This window comes from Rhea pennata, chromosome 1 (genome assembly GCF_028389875.1).
Source record: "Rhea pennata isolate bPtePen1 chromosome 1, bPtePen1.pri, whole genome shotgun sequence".
NCBI lineage: Eukaryota > Metazoa > Chordata > Aves > Rheiformes > Rheidae > Rhea > Rhea pennata.
In genome coordinates this window covers 88,744,413-88,759,370 of record NC_084663.1, presented here as the reverse complement: position 1 = coordinate 88,759,370, position 14,958 = coordinate 88,744,413, and the positions used below count along the sequence as shown (strand labels likewise).

General features: G+C 41.0%; 1 protein-coding gene across 3 annotated transcripts in view; it reads right to left on the bottom strand.

The window, feature by feature from the left end:
• Positions 1-14,958, bottom strand: part of GSK3B (glycogen synthase kinase 3 beta) — a 156,925-nt gene extending 141,967 nt beyond the window's left edge. Inside the window, exon 1 of one of the 3 annotated variants that reach the window (XM_062595146.1) lies at positions 13,634-14,958. In XM_062595146.1, the coding sequence (XP_062451130.1) occupies positions 13,634-13,721 (88 nt within the window). In that variant the 5' untranslated portion in view covers positions 13,722-14,958. The remainder of the gene's footprint in view (positions 1-13,633) is intronic. The other 2 variants (XM_062595129.1, XM_062595138.1) reach the window with 2 other exon arrangements.

Genomic DNA, 14,958 nt, shown 5'->3' with positions numbered 1-14,958 from the left:
TTTATAACAGCAGCAGATCCTTCTTAGACAAATAAAAGCCTGAGTTTCTACTGCAATATATAGAATAATTAACTGGACAGAAGTGAGCACAAACAATAAAGACTATGTTTCTTTTATAAGAATAGATACACTGGGTCAAATCAAAGCCTAACCGAACTCAGATTCTTGTGTTAAAGACCAGCCAAAAACAAACACCCGAGAAATAACAACAATATGGCAATTTATAAGAGATTTCTAAAGCACATTCAGTAGCCTTATCTAACAGCACATTACACAAAGATGATACACAAAAGTGTTGATATGCAAGTGGACAGAAACAAGACTATATCCTGTTCCCTAGACCTTCTCTCATTTCACTTCTAATTTTATGCCACTGTTCTCCTGCACTGCATTTTGTTTACCTTGTCCAACATCAGCTTATATGACAAAGGAGCTCTCAGCTGCACAAATGAAACCAAAAAAATGAAAGTGATATTATACTGAATTACTAGAGAAAAGTTAGCAGGATTCTGTAAAAGTATACAAAATAAAAGTTTTTAGCTAGTGGTATCCTTTTAAACAAGCACTTTCATTCTGCAAAGTTAATTCCATTTACCAAGAAGTCCCATGGCTAATGTCCTTTTAAGGGGTTTTAGTAATGTGGTCTGCATACCCTTTTCTTCAAAGGACAGCCACAGGCTGTGTCACTTTGTAAAACCTTAGAAATACTGGATTTTCTTTGTGTTTTTTTTAAGCCATTTTGAATAACTTCTAAAGGATTTCAACTATTTCTTCTAGTAACCAAAAGGAATATTTTTCTTAATACTATGCCAAGATGAAGCAAAAGGAATTCATAACTGCACCAATCTACCTGACTGCACTGCACAGAAGACACTCTTGAACTTTCAGGAGCAGCAATGAGACTCTCAAGTCAGATCATCCAACTTCTAACATGTTGTCTTAACTCAGCTCCATTTTTCACATCATCTGAGGAATTACACATTATATGGTCTATTGTAGGACAGGCAAAGGGGCACAGTCTACAACAGACAATATAGAAACCTGGCAAGGATGCCATTATTATTGCATTAGCTCTTTGTGATCTCATTTAAAAACAGAGGTAAGGGTAGTATGTGGTAGGTATGTATTTAGTGTTTAATGATTTTGTTCTTCTACGTAAGCATAAAAGCTAGTGATAAATATGGCAGAGCTGACTGCACAAACTGAGTAAGTCCATACAGAGGAATTATTGACCGACTTACTGCAAGTTTAGGTATGAACGGATTTCGTATCACTACAGACAGAATGAGAAATCAAAAGACAGAACAATAGATGATGACCAGACTACTTACTAGAATTCAAGGGATTTCAAAATAAGCAGTCTCCAGTAGTTCACCTACATGTTCTCTTCAGTGTCAGATGAAAGTTCATTATTCCTCCTCAGGCACAGGCAAACATGTGACCCCCTTATTAAGGGATTTTCATGACAAAGCTATGGACATTATCTACATTTTTAGAAATTTAGAAATTTTATTCTGTTCGCTGCTACATTTTGAAATAATAGGTCTCTCAAATATACTGCAGTCAAGAAAACAGTCTCAACACAAAATTATAATACCCTATGCATAGCAATGCTCTAGAAAACCTAATCCTGAGGGATGACAACTGTTTTTCTTATCACACAAAAATCCCCATTGCTTTTACAGTTTAATGGACTACTGATACATTTTTCATATGCTTCTTACATTTCTCAGAAAAATACTTGGCATACTACCACACATAATGGAGATACCACTTCCACTGGCCTTTTTTCGCCCCCGTAGAGTTGCTTGTGCCATTTCTACAGAGATTCAAGGCATATCCTCAAAGTGCTAGGAGAAGGCTACTAATTGCTACAGCCCTACAGATGGATGGGTACACCAGCAAAGCCCTATGTACCACAACTGTAGAACTTCATTGGAAGTACAGTAACACACAACTCTGGGAGAGGTAAAACCTCCACAGTACAGAACGTACCAGGCTGCACAGTCATTTGACTTGCTTATTTTGGATATTCAAAAACCCATGTACTACCAGCCCTTCCAAATAATTGGACAAGAATATCATAAGCAGCTTTGAAAGTAAAAATAAAATAATGCAATGGTACAGAAGATAAGGTACAAAACCAACCAATCCAAAATTTAGAACAAAAGGCCACAACTTTGACTGCAACACTTCTGTGATAACATATGTACATAATTTACATTAGCAAAATCAAACATAATACTAACAGTATTGTCTGATCATTATTACTCACACTTTTTCTATATTGCTCATAGTAACATTAAAATAAGAATGCTTCAACACAACACTTGAATCATCTAGTCAGACACTGATGTAGACAGCCTGTAATTTCCTAAGAGGGGTGTGGAGGGTGGGTGATTATATCCTGAGAAATCCACAGGTATTGAAACCTAGCCCATAATAACCTAGCACATACTGTTACAGGTTTACTAAACAGCACTGCTGATGCTTAAAAAATTTAAGTGGGTTTCAAGCTCCTCCCTCTATCAAAAACTATTTTAACAGAAAAAGTTCCACTTTAAAGTTACATAATGACTATGTTCTTACTTAAAACTCATGAAAGGTCAGTTTGCAAGTTTTAAAAAGACTGTGCGTGCACATATTTGTGTGTATATACACATACACACAATCTTGAAAATTTATTGAATTTGGAAATTTCACTTCCTACCTTACAAGTACTTTAGGATATTACTTGGTGATTAGGTCGCAGTCAGCTTCTTTCAGAATTACCTTAGTAGCATCAAAATTAAATGTTATCATCAGTGGGATAGGACATTTAAAGTCACAAAATGTACCATGTGAAGTCAGACAAGAAGCAGGTTCACTATTACTAACAAAAGTATCATTCAAGTATTTAAACATCACTCTCAAGTTTAGTTCACTGAAATGCAATTAGCCAACCCAGAGTCAGCAAGAAGCTTTTAAACAGTCTTTGAAGAGTAGCTCTAAAGCACAGCCTTCACACATGGTCTAGGCTTAAATTCTAGATCCCAGAAACCTAGATCTTCTCCCCAACTTCACATCATACATCTGACTGTGTGCTCACGTGTGCATATGCATGCATGTCTCTCCACACACACACATACTCACACATATATTTACATATGCATAAATATAAAGTGGTTGCCAGAAGACCATTTATCGTGCTTGTTCTTAACCGGAATCTACTGAATCCGATCTAGTTTGCCAGGAAAACCTTCTCTTGGGGATGGGGGGGTGGCATCCTTCCCCCCACAATGTCAGAATAAAGAAAAAAAAGCATATGTAGCTACTACATGTTCCAAAATAACCGTGAAAGAAATTCACATTTTGCAATTATGGCATCAGATAAGAATAAAAATTCTGCTTTCACCATGTATTTTGAAAAGCAGGTGATGACATGTTGCCAGTACAAGTATTTCTGAACTATCATACTTATAAGTTAGGTACACTGCATAAATGCATCTGCACTTCTCTCTTCTAGAGTTAGCCTGGTACAATCTAACTAAATTCAGTCAACCACCAACTGCCAAAAAACTACCCATGAAAAAATACAGCGGATTATAAAAAAAATCTGCAGGCTATTGCATGAAACCAAAGTATGGATACCAAACAAAAAGTGTTATTTGTAGTCTCATGAATATCTGGCATCCATAAATATGAGGGCTACTTCATGCATATGTAAGTGAGGTTTCTATACCTGTCTTCAAAATCCCAGAAGTCTTTCAAACGTCCCAGCTAGGAGAATAATAGCCACAATTCTGTTGCTGAGACAGGTCCCAGCAACACCCTTTTCAGTTTCCAGCGACACTCAAAGACAGTAACTCAAGTTGAAAAGAAGTGTCACTTCACCAAAGTTGAAGTCTATCATGAAATATAACAGATATACAAATTTGGTAGTGTTCGTTACTCTAAGACGACCTTACCTTAACCCAATTAGATTTCTATAACCCTCCTCTAATTGCATGACACTCCAAGAATTTGTTTCTGATCTGCATTGCTTAGACATGTGAAGAGCCCAGCAAATGTACAGAACTGTCAACCCCATGTCACTTGCACAATAAGAATCTCTACACACCTCCAAATTAATTCATGCCTTCTATACAGATCAAAGAGCACCAATTTCAAAGCTAAGCTCAATCTAAAAAATGCCAGTTCTTTCCCTTTTAGGAATTGCAATCAAAGGACTTCCCATCTCCTGCTGAGGAAGAGCATCAGCTGTCCTAAAGTTCAGGTCCAAAATTTCCACTCTGCACAAACTTGATGCAAGAGCACTTTGTTCAGCTAAACATTCATTAGTTGACCCACTGGAAAACAAGAACAGACAAAGATACATCTAGCTCTCTATGGGGCTTTAAACCATTGCCCAAGACCCTCAAATCATCCCTGCAGTCTTTCACTGGGGGTATTAATACACTTGATCTTAAAAAAACTAAACTTATTTCAAAGTCTCTAAAGCCAAAAATTGTATTTAGGAGGATTTTTCTACTCTACTGTTTGAGAGAAACACAAAAAAGCACAACATTAAACTACTACTATGCAATACACCATACATATCCATGGCTCCCAAGATAGCACTTCCAATCCTTTTAAGGTTGCAAGACTGGAAGTGGAATGGTCTACAAATAAGACCTTCCTGAGGACAACATTGCGCTCTGCACATATGCATATATATTTTTGTAAATAAGGCACATATATATATATATATGTGTGCGTGTGTGTGTGTGTGTATACATATATCTTGCATCTATTCACTTGCAAAAAGTATGCCATGCCAGAAAGTTAAAAAAAAAAAAATCTTCTCAGCAAGGCACAACACATTTTCTGATGATGATATTCAACTTCTCATAAATGTAGGGAAATTCACTTATAGCTATGAGCTTCATTCACAAGGATATAGATCCATGCCAAATGATTCATATTTATTTGGCCAACAATCAAATATTCTGTTTATTTAGGCTGATGAATTTGTATCCCCTTCCTCCCTCTAGAACATCCACTCAAAGGACAATCCAACATGTTCCAGATTTTTTTTCCCCCTGATTTCACCTGAGTTAAACCAAATGAAGCATGGAAGAGAGATACAATATGAATAACAACATAGGTTCTAGATGATCATGTTTGCAGCGGGGGGGGGGGGGGGGGGGGGGCGAGGGACGACAGAATAGCCCCATCAGCTGCAACTAAAACAATCTTCCTCTTTCTGCACTGCAAAAAGTCAAACTATCCTTTGCAGTAACAGTCACATTTCAGTTTATCTTTCTTCAAAACATTCTTGGCCTGTATGGAAATTAAACAATTGCCTGCATTCCTGGCAAAAATAGTTCTTTGAACTATAGGGCTTGTGGCCGACAAGGATTATTCTCCTACAAAAAAAGTCGAAACATACCACGTTCTACAGCTGTGGTTCTAAAAAATTCTGTCTCTGTTAGAAAAATTCGGTTGCTGCTTCCCTTCTGGTTACCGTTTCAGAGCCAACACCCAACTTCTTTCCTTCTAGAGTGCTCTGATACAAAAGACTGTGTAACTTTTACAGCTACACTCAAACACTTGCCTTCATGCATGCACAGCAGAATGTTTTTTCCCAAGTCCCGTCCATAGACCTTCTATGGCACTACTTGTTCAGCTGTATCAACCAGGACTATCCCCCCACCACCTTTTAATCAGAAAGTCAATACTTCATTAACCAATTTCACTTGCCACATCCTTGCTGCCTCTGTTGGACAAGAAACAGGTAGGAAGCATCACTCTTCTATTACAATGTAGTACTTCTTTTGGCAGACACTGTAGACTACTAACAGGTTTCTTCAAAGATGCCCACTGCCTGAAGAGACAAGTTGAGGGCTAGGTAACTATACCACCTCGCATTCCCATGAGGTATCGTGTCTGAGAGTTGTTTTCCACAATTTACCAAAGATTAACAGAAGTTACCTAATCAAAGGAAAAACAGTAACAGCTATCTCTGAATAATTCGCTCCAACCTTACTGTAATATTAGCATAATAGTCCACTACTTTCAACATGACTACCTTGGTCCCTACAGCCTATAGAGAAAAAGACACTTAACCCTATTCAGGCTTATTACAAAGTTAGGAAACTATTCAGTGAAACTAATTAAGTGAGCAGATCACCACTTTTCTTAGTTGTAAGTTCTTACTTATTACCAAGCTAAAGATAATTTTCCATGGTGGATACCAAGGACATCTAAAACCCCACAAGGGTATTTCTTCAGCAAAATTAACTCCATATTACTGGTGCAGAAGCCTAAGAAAACATCAAGAAGTTAATCAAGTAGAAGATACTTGGCAGTTAATCTTGGCTGAATTAATACCAACAAACTAGTGAAGTACAGAACCACAGCGCCCACATACGAGCAGGAATTATCACTAGTGATACGAGGTTTATAATCCTTCAACTGAAGAGGGGCAGTCAGAAAATACTGGGTCCACTGCTACGGAGAAGTGGCAACACTCTTAAGGACAAGTGCCATCCTTTCAGAATGTGTAGTTCCTGTTCGTAATAAATAAATAAATTACATTACATTAAAAAAAGTGCTTGACATTGGTAAGTTATGTTACAACCTTCCTTTCTTCCATTATAAGGAAAACTAGAGTGAGAACAAATTGCCTTAAATACTCAAATCAACTTCCAGTCTGCAAAGGATAACCACATAGAATGGACTGCTTTGCTTTATTTCCTTTCCTGAACAACAGACAAGTCATCTGTGATGAGAGCACCTAATGAAAAGATTCTTTGATAGCACTGATGGTACAAAAAAATCCCTGCCCACTTCTCTTAGAGGCATATCAATACAACTTCTTGGTATTCACATTTTTGATAACAATCAGAGGCCAACACAGAAATGTTTTAACAGCTCTGACACATGGATTTCTGTTGAAATTCTCATCTTCCCTACTGCAAAGCCAGAACATTACAACTATATTCAGATTAATCATACATGCTCCAAAAATACTACTGTTTATCTGGTGTGCTGTCTCTGTTTAGGAGACTAAACCTAACTGATTGACTCCCTCTTTAAAACATAAGCTGATATCAATGGGTGAGGAGGGAGGAGTCTGAACATTTAGAAAAGGCAGTTCTACCTGTATTTGCTATTCAAATCTTGTTTTCAAAAGCTTGAAGTAGAGCTTAATCCTAGGCCACTGTTCAATGAGATACAGTGGCATGACCAGAAACACTACTCATCTGAGCATGACTGGAATGTAGTAGCCATCTCTAGAAGAGGTGTATCTTGCAGCTATGACTCACATCTTTCTCACCTTAAGACTAGACTTCTGCAATGCACTCCATATAGAGCTACATCTAAAATTAGCTCAAAAATACAAACATACATAGACCATCACTTCTCCAAAATTACACCTTCCCCAACAACAAAACGCAGCATTTAAGCCACAGCCTCCATCAGATGAGAAGTGCTATAAAGTTTCTGGTTTTGCATCTGAAGAAATGGGTTTTGACCTCTATAGCACTACATGGGTTTTGAGCATTTGTGTGCAAGGGAGTATCTTTTCTTGCCACAGAGTGAAAGCTGTAATTAGCAAAGGTATTTATTTTCAGCATACATAAAGGAGCATCTATGAATGCAGGTTACTGACGGAAGATCCTTGTGTCAATAGAGCTACATATGGACCTGGGTCCAAGGAAAATGAGGAGAGCTGTTTCGTGAGGCACTTAAACTTTCAACAACCTCCTTTTCATAGCCAGTTTGGGTTTAGAAGTTTTATTCATCTTTCAAGGCTACACTGGATTAACACTCATTAAATCCAAAGAGCGGCCAAGTCACTCCACTAACTATAGAGATGCAGAAGAAGATAACTGCTTTAACACTTCCCACACTACCTAGCTGTGGCTGACTACAAGTCATCAGAGCACAGTTAAAAAATTTAAATGAAACAAAGGGGAAAGAAGTCCATAAAACAGTTCAAATGTTAAGTCTGTAGAATTTCTGGAAACTCAAAGTTGACAAGCCTTCCATTTTAAAACAGGACTGAACAAATCATTCAAAACAAAAACCTTCCAACAGCTTGAACAAAGAGACCACAAGCATTCTCCAATCACCCTGAATGTGTTTTAGCTGATGTGTTCAGATAACTAAGGAGTTTAGCATTTAATTCATTTCCAGAAATGCTACAACGGTTCACAGCACAAAGCTCTGACTGCAGACTTTTTACAGATATAGATACCTTGTATACTTTCAGAGTCTTTAATTCACCCATTTAATTTCCCACCCCCCCCAAAAAAAAAAAAAAAAAAAAAAAAAAAAAAAAAAAAAGGAGAGGGAAAGGGGAAGGCAGGAAGAGCAATAGCTAACAACCCATAATTTTGTATTATCGTGAAGACCTACTCTAAGTAAACAGGACAACAATATTGGAAAAGCACTTGTGTTCCGTCTAAAACAGTGCTTATAGACATGCTACAGCAAAATTAGAAGCATGAAACTCTTGAGGCAGCGAGGTGGTCATCCATCCAGTGAGGTGGTCTTTAGCAATACATGCCACAGAACCACTTTTCTTCCTACCACCCTACCAAAGATCAAAACACATAAGCTACTTCTGTTGCGATAACAACAGGGCAGGAATGCTGCAGGCCATCTGAACCCCTAACAAGTTCAGAGATGAAACAATAGCATGACTTCTAAAACCAAGATGCACGCAGGCAAGGAACATATTCCTTAAGTGGTATGGATTTCTACAGCTGTATAAATAGGTGACCAAAATGTTTTAAATATTACTAAAACACAGAAAAGGTTAATCAAGTGATAATAGGAAACACTGGAGGGAAGAAGAGGCAACATAAAAAACAGGAGGAGGAAAGAGTCGGGAAGAAACGAACACAAGTATGTCTTTCAGGAAAAAACATGAATATGACACATGGGGAGCACAGCAGGAAAAGTAAACCAAATTATCATGTGACATGTTCCACAGACAAGCCTCACTTTTTTATTACTTATTTTTCTGCTTAACTAACGCTACTGCCATGAATAAAGAGAAAACAGATTGGCAGTACTAGAATGAAGTACAATAGACACCTTTTTATTCCTTTTCAAATTTCAAGGCATGACTTTGGGACACTATAGTATGCGACATTTTTCACCATAGCGTACACTGTCATTAGCTGACCCCCTGTTAAGCCATATTTTTCCAAGTTCAGGCATGAGCATAGCCATTCACTCAGCAGTAGTCAAAGAGTTGGACAGGACTAGGATCGGCCAGACACAACCCTGAACAGGCTTTTGGAAGGGAGTGAGCTCCCTTTCTCCTGCAAGGAGAGCAGGATGGGCAGCTTCCAGTTTCGGAAACCAATTAGGCAGAAACTGCTATCAAAGGAATAGAGAAGGCCCTACCCTAACGGAGTTGAGAAAGAGCAGGCAGTGTTATCTGAGCCATTTTGCCTGTTTCAGTCCCATTCACTCCCTCACTGAAATTGTGCGTGCTACCCTCTTCCTCTACCCAAAGCTCTTTATACAGATCTACCTAGGTATCACACAGTACTGAACTAAACCTAGACACTGTGACCTACCCGAAAAGCAGTCATATTTAGCATACTGGCTTATTGTGTGTGCATACCTGGTGAGCAACATTTCCCAAACTTGATTACCTCATGTGCCACTTTTTAAAGAGCCATTGTACCAGTGACAAATGCATCAAATTCATGCACCAGCAGGGAGTACCGTGTGTACAAAGTAGACAGCAACAGAGTTACCAACCGCTTGTGCTTTTGGAAGATTAAAGTGTGAAAAAACACGAAATCAAAGAAGAAGCAGAAGTGAGGGGGAAAAGGCTTCAACAAAAAACAAGTTTGGCACCAGCATAACATTCTTCCAGAGTCCTGAATGAATTATTACAAGATTGTCCTTTAGATTTTGCAATCAAGATTGTGCATACAGCACTAGCATTAGCTAAAGCAAATAAAATTGTCTTCCTCAACCTCAACGTTAACAAAATTTTGCATATCTATTACAAATCCATGACACTTGCACATGGAGCAAACAGCTTTTCATGGCAAGTGCTGATATTATTTACCGCTGACCAACAGAATAAATACTTGCTACAGCTACAACATCTACTGCTGTCTACAAAGACTCAGTGCTACTTTAAACACTTTTCCAGAAGCTCAGGGAAAAGGAAAAAAAATTACAATTCTACAGTCATTAGATTAAAATTCTGAAACTGCAAACTTGAAGACTTCTATTTTTATAAAGATATTTTTGGTCATGTGTTGCATGACTACCCTTTATTTTTGTCCCATTTGGGAAACAACGTACATCTGGAAGCAATGTAAGAACAACTAGGTGAAGAACAAAAGACAGCTTTGAACTCACACAGATTATGTCCGCAAGTGGAAAACTGGAAGCTCTTGATTTTGATATTCATCACCTAATTTTGAAGTTACAAATCCAGCTGATTTCTTGAACTATTCAACATTAAAGTTATAGCTAAATTCTCACAATTGAGATCTTTGTTATATTATGCATTTCCTACCAGTTTAGGGACAAGTTAAACAGAAGGCATGCACTTCTTTTGTGTGAGAAAGCCAACAAACCCAGCAACAGACCTGTACACAAAACAAGCTCTTGAAAATTACTTTAATGTAGAAATCCATATGGAAGGATGGAAAGAATAGTGTAATGACTTCAAAATCAAATATATAAAGAAAAAAATAAATAAATTCAGATCTCAGGAGATTCTCCAGATGCAGGTATGGCTTGGAAGATATATGAAAAGGCTCCAGGGCTCCTATTCTTACAGGGATGTTTAAATCCCTATAAATCCTATTACAGAGCAATGAGAGCAGGATGCATGAGAAGTCATCTTTCCAAGAGCCAGGAAAGGAGAAGCTGCTGGGAATCTTCTGTCCTTTCCTTCAAGGTTCAGGCTTTCGTACCATCTTTGAGAACAAAGTCTAATAAATTACCCAGGGAGAAGATGAAAAACTTGCTTGTTCTTTCTCGCATATACACCGAATCAAACAATCTTTTCCAATTCCTCTTATCCTAGATAAGGCATGAATCAGTGAGCCCTCCGCTACTTCATATAGTCTTTCCTCACCACCATTTGAATCCTTCCTTCTTAGATAGCCATTACTGTGCCCAGCTAGGAGCAGCAATAGCTGTGGAAATACCAGGCAATGCCTGACCATTTAATTCCACTGCTCCTCCAGGCTTTCAAATACAAGCAATGAAGCTGACAAAGCAAGTTACCTTTCACTCCCTGGCAACTTGGAGAAGACCTGCACCAAGACAGAGGTACTAAAGCTGCCTACAGGACTCAGAACACTGAGCCATCAATTTTCATCATTTCACAAGCATTCTTTCACCTCAGCTTTCACTTAAAAGGGCTCAGAATGTCATTAAAGTATCTATCTATACATAAACACCAAAAAGCAAGAGCCAAGAAACTCCCTGTTCACCACACGAGTGATTTTTTCCAAGCACTCAACCCTGCTAATAGACGAATTGCTACATCATACCATAAGATGCTACTAGAACTCATGAGAATGAGAAAAGTATTACCCTTTTTGGCACCCAGCAGCAGCCCTACTCTTACAAAGCATAAAAAAAAAAAAAAAAAAAAGAAAAAGAAAATTAACTTTCTGGAGTCTCTTACTTGGATAGATTAACTGAAAATATGAACTGTATTTCCCACAGAGCCCTTGTATGTAGTTCTCTTGCTTTGTTCTGACATTTTTTTCCAGACAGCAGAAGGACCAGGGCACATGACTAGAGCGATTGTGGGGGTTATCACAAGTGCGTGTGCTTTATGCTATGGCCTTTGTTTCTCCCTCAGTGTTAAACACTTGGGATTGAATCATATTTGCAAACTTGTTAGCCTGCATCAGTTAGCAGCCTCTTCATAGGCAAGCATCTGTCCAGTCTTTGACCTCAAATAAATGGAAAAGAGTATCAACGTCCTTTCAAGATTCAAGCTTTAAAGCTTGAATAAGACAAATACAGTTTCTGAGCATCACAGCTCTAGGTCTGATTCGTTTAGACAGAGCCACCTGCAGAAATATTGATCAATAAGATGTGCTTCCTATTCCACATTCACATAAAGTGAATCAATAAATTAAAATGGAGTCATATACAATTTTTCCCCATATAAATTAAGAGTCTTAATACATGCTAATGCTGGGTCTGATCAAACATACACTCTTATGCTGCTAATATGGATTAACTGCACTCCATTTATTCTAAGTACTGCAGGCACTCTGACCATGCAGATACAAGGTAGACAAGACCCTAAGCCCAGTGCTCTCCTCAAGGCTTCAACTGCAGTGGAAGACATGTCAGTGCAGAGAAACGCCAAAATTTGTTATGTCAAAAAGCTCACAATCATATACAGCTTTGGCATGAGATGCTCAAAACAATATGATATACATACACACAATGCTGTCAGGTGTGGCTATATACAAGTATCAAATAGATCAATTGAACAGTAACACACATCAAGCATTCCAGGTCCTGTATCGATGCTATCCTCGATTTCCATAAGAAAAAAAGAAAATACTTTTGGGAACTATACTATTAACATTAACCTGCAAGAACAATTTAATTGTTAATACGAACATATTCTGATCAAGAGTCAACAAATTCTGTATTACAGACACGTACCCGATCTTTAGTGAATCGGAACAGGGCTTTTTTCCATTCATATTGTACATTTAAGATTTTTTTTATATATATATATAAAAACATATACACACACATATACATACATACATACTTCCAATTCACACAAAATAGCCAATCCCACTGGCTAGAATATGAAGGATGAGCACATATTAAACACTTACTCAATATACAACATGTCTGTCCAGAATAAAGGCTAGGCCTCATTCTAAAGAAAAATTCTTCTGATCAGAAAACTGGAAAAGGCATACTGAGCTTGAAATAACTGCTCCATAGACTCACACGTCATATTAATGATTTCCTTATCCCCTCTATAGAGCATTTTACCAGAGCCTGATTCATATTACAGATATATCTTTTAGGGCAGCCCCTAAGAAAAAAAGGAAAAAGGCTTACAAAAGGTGCTTACACCCAATCTGTGGGTGCCTGGAAAAATCTTCTAAGGTTTCTCCAGGAGAACCCACAGTTATAAAAACATATAATGAATATGAATGTCATGACCATACCTATGGGCCCATAATTCATTTCCTCCTTTCACAGGAGAGGGAAAAAAAATCCTCTAGAGCTTTCAATCCATTTTCCAAAGAAATGTTCTTCTCAGTTGACCAAACGGACAGCTCACAATGCTGGCGGTGATAAGAGGCCGCATAAATGGACAAAACAAGCGGTATTTTTTGCTAAATATCTATATTTTTTTGGTTAAACAGGCCCCAAACGAAACCATGATGTGTGCCTATTCAAGGTTAATGGGGGGGGGGGGAGAGAAAGGGAGCTGCCTCATCCAGGGCCAGAGGCAGCCCAGGACTCTGCCACTGACCAGGCTCCGATGCGTTACTGTATTTACCGACCCCCCCCAAAAAAATAATAAAGATCACGCCCTCCCCCCCCCCCCCCCCCCGCCCTTAACCATGGAAGACCCTTTAAAAGCCCGGCATGTGCCCCGCCGAGGCGAATCGATACTCACGGCTAACTTTCATGCTGCCGAAGGCTGAGGGCTGCTGCACCGGCTTGCAGCTCTCCGCAAAGGAGGTGGTTCTGGGCCGCCCTGACATGGTCTCTTTCGCTTTCTCTGCCCCTGGTCACCTCTCTCTCTCTCTCCCCTCCCGTCTTCCTTTCGGCCGCTCCTCTCGCCGGCGGCTCCCGCGGGTTCGCCTTCCTCCTCCTCCTCCTCCTCTCGCGCTCAGCCGGAGGAGACGGGTCAAACCTGCCACATTCAACTCCCGGCCCCCCCTCCCCCCCCCCCGGGAAGCCCCCTGCCCGCTCGGTCTCCGGGTCGCGCTTCTCGGGGCTCGGCCTCACGCCTCCTCCTATAAAACCATCCTTCCCGGCAGCGCCAGCGGGTCCCCGAGCCGCCTCCACCCAGTCCGCAGTGCCCCCGCCGCCGCGCCTTCTCCCGGCTGGGAAGCGATGGGGGTTTGCTAGGCCTCGCTGCCCCCACCCTGAGCGCCAGTCACATGGGGCGGAGGCTTATGGCCGGGCTCCTCTGATCTTGTCGCTGAGCTTTTCTTTTCTTTTTTTTTTTTTTTTTCCTCCTCTTCCCCCTCCCCTCTCCTTTCCTTCCCCCTCGCCTCTTCGGGAGGCAGCAGGCAACGGGACTATTTTCCCCCGCGGAAGGATCTCGGGGCTCCCGGATCCGCCGACAGGAGGTGATGCGCCCCGCTTGCAAGGGGATCCGGCAAGGGCGGTGGGATCCGCGGCGGGCGGAGTAGGAGTGAAGCGGCCCGGGCGGCCTCGCTCGCTCGCTAAGGCTTCTCAGTGCGGCGCTGAGGCGGCGGCTCCGGCGCGACTCCTCATTGCGCCCGCAGGGGCAGCTGGCGGCGGCTCAGGCTGGGGAGGCTGCAGTGCGGGCGGCGGCCGGAGGCGGCGGTGCAGGCCATGACGGCGGCGGCGGCTCCCCAGCTCCTCGTCACCCGGCTTCAGAGCGCTGGCGGCGGCGGCTGTTGCTTCCCCGGGCGTCCAAGGCACATGAGACTCGCCCGCCCGGCTAAAGGCTCCTGCCGCTCCCTCCCGGCGCCGGCTGCCTCCTGCCGGGCCCCCCTCCCCGTTTCTGCCGATCGGTCCCTTTGTCCCCGCTGCTGCCTTCGCTGCGTGCCGGGCTCCTGCTGCTGCGCTGTGCGTGTGCGCCAAAGCCGCGCAGCCGCCTATGTGCGTTGCCGCCCTACGCTGCGGAACGGCCCTAAGCACCTTCTGTGAATACCTAGCCGAAGAGCCCGACGCACTAGCCAGCCCCCAGCCCGAGGCCCTTACGGAAACATCCGAGCCTCCTCGGGACCAATCCTGAGGCCTCTA